This window comes from Aplysia californica, unplaced genomic scaffold, assembly GCF_000002075.1.
Source record: "Aplysia californica isolate F4 #8 unplaced genomic scaffold, AplCal3.0 scaffold00327, whole genome shotgun sequence".
Taxonomy (NCBI): domain Eukaryota; kingdom Metazoa; phylum Mollusca; class Gastropoda; order Aplysiida; family Aplysiidae; genus Aplysia; species Aplysia californica.
This window is the reverse complement of record NW_004797597.1, coordinates 671,936-674,271: the sequence shown is the minus strand read 5'-3', so window position 1 is coordinate 674,271 and position 2,336 is coordinate 671,936. Positions and strand designations below refer to the sequence as shown.

Sequence of the window (2,336 nt, the reverse complement as noted above, 5' to 3'; positions counted from 1 at the left end):
GTGTCACACACAATATGCATACCCTTTCCCCTCCTCCCGTACACCCACCCACTCACCCCCCCCAAAAAAAAACAACAACAACAACAACATAAAACAAAAACAACAACATATGCACCTACGTAACGTGTATACACAAAGACACGTGCTCTCGCTCTTGCCACGATTTTACGAATTCCCTTAACCAAACTTTTCTTCATGTTTCAGTTAGGGAACTCAGGTGGTCCTCTTGTGAATATGGTGAGTGACATTCCAATGAGATAACAAACGTTGCCAAAAACAAAAACAAAAAGGCTCCATAACATATTAAATATTTACCTCCAGTCATGAATCAGATCTCGAATTTTGTGGTTTAAGAAAAAGGAAAAGTATACATATCAATTAACTTCTATGTTTAAAGACTCGTAAACGCTTTCTTTAATAATTTGGAATATGTATGTGTTTGTGAGTGACTGAAGTTTGTTGGCTCGATTAGTTGCAGACCCAACAACTTTTTTCTTGGTTAAAATAGGCCTAGATCTAATATTAATCAATTCCTTACGAAACTGATGCTGTCTGAATTTAGAATTCTCGTTTTTTAAAATGTGCAACCGAATATAAAGGATGGGAACGGTGTCAGCACAATGCATTCTCAAGTATCAACACCGAACAAGGACAAAGATTAATTTATTCCTTCATATAACCATATCATGTGTTCCCAAAGGACGGCCAGGCGATAGGCATCAACACGCTGAAGCTTACGGAGGGAATTTCATTCGCCATCCCTTCAAGTTACGCTTTCAGACTAATAGAGAAAGCAGAGACCCTCATCGCTAAAGGTAGGTTGGAGTAAAACGGTACTATACCGTTGTTACAATTTTCAGCACGAAATTTAAATTGATGTCATGTACCATACCTAATAGGCTTTCAGAAGCCAAAGTATGCGAGATCTTTTCTTACGGATTGCACTATACATGTACTTACCTTTTCATGGAGAGGGGGAAATAACTGTTGTCCCCGAAAGGACAGAAAGAAGTGGAACGAAAGACTCGTTAGATATACCTATTTTCTTTTTTTTTCCTTTTTTTTTGGAGGGGAGAAGAAGGGGTGGAGGGTGGGGTGAGGATCCTTGTCCATGCCTTTATTCACGCTCTCGGGAATACGAAAGTTGGGACATTGAAAGGTCCTGCTGTTAGCATTTTCCTTAGCAACAATATTTCCCTTATCGCAGCATTTTTTTTAAAGAGTGCGAAACCTCTTGCACAAACGTAAATCTTAAAGCGCTCTTGTGACCTAAATTTCTGAAAGTTGGTCCCTCCCGTATAGTTGGAATTCTGACCTTAGACCATAGATTATCTGGACACATTATTGTTTGTGGCATGCACATGCAGCTCCGTCGCACGGTTTTCTACGCTTTAACCTTGCTTAATTTGTGTCTGCTATGTGCAATCAGTACCAGAGTCTGTATCAAGGAAGGGACATTGTGGATTCTCACTCGAAGAGAAAGTTATAGTAAGGGTCTATTGTATACCGCACAGACTCGGAATTCTTAAAAAAAAGTTGTTCCGCGTGACCCTGCCGTCCTAGGGCTATTCCACGGCAATTGACGCGACATTTGGACTTTCTAGGAATGACAACATCGTGATTCGATATCAATCTATTTATTTCAACTTTAAAAGATAAAAACATTTGAAAGACATACACTGTATTAAGAATCATATTAAATGCAGTCATTAAAAAAAAGGTACTTTTTGCAAATTCTGTGACGTATTTAGCTTCAGCAACTGACAGGACAAATGAGGTATTTTTTGTCCCGTCAGTTACCGTGGAATAGCTCCATAGTACATGTAATGCCTCAACTGTTACATCACTGCAAAACTACCCCCCAGAGACCGAGAGGCCGTCCTATTTGCCCAACGGCAGGGAGAGCAACAAACGGCGTTATATGGGGATCACGATGCTGTCTCTCACGCCTCAGATCATACTGGAACTCAAGGTAACAACAATATAACATGTTAGATTGCGAATGTAATCTTCGCCCAACGTGTTACATGTACTACGAATGGATTCTTCACTTACCAGAATAAATTTTTTTTGTAACTCTGGTAAAATAGTGTTTTGTAACGTTGATAAAATACGTCTTATAACTTTGATAATGAGGCTAGAAATCCATACAAGGCTGCTTAGTGTCAGTTGAGCAGATACAACAACAAATTAGTAAAACCATACAACACGAATAGGGATTTGCAAGAAAACTTGTTAATTAAGTTAAATGGAAGAAACATTCATACGCTCTGGCACCAGAGAATGGCCTAATGATGACTGTTTTTCAAGGCTAGACTGAACAAAAATGCCCCCCC

At 39.3% G+C, this 2,336-nt stretch overlaps 1 protein-coding gene across 1 annotated transcript in view; it reads left to right on the top strand.

The window, feature by feature from the left end:
• The window catches only part of LOC101849222 (serine protease HTRA1A), a gene marked incomplete at its 3' end in the record, with an annotated part of 7,030 nt that extends 5,058 nt beyond the window's left edge, over positions 1-1,972 (top strand). Inside the window, 3 exon segments of the mRNA XM_005102499.2 lie at positions 205-237; positions 701-815; positions 1,866-1,972. Coding sequence (XP_005102556.2) covers positions 205-237; positions 701-815; positions 1,866-1,972 — 255 coding nt within the window.
• Between the last annotated feature and the right edge of the window lie 364 nt (positions 1,973-2,336).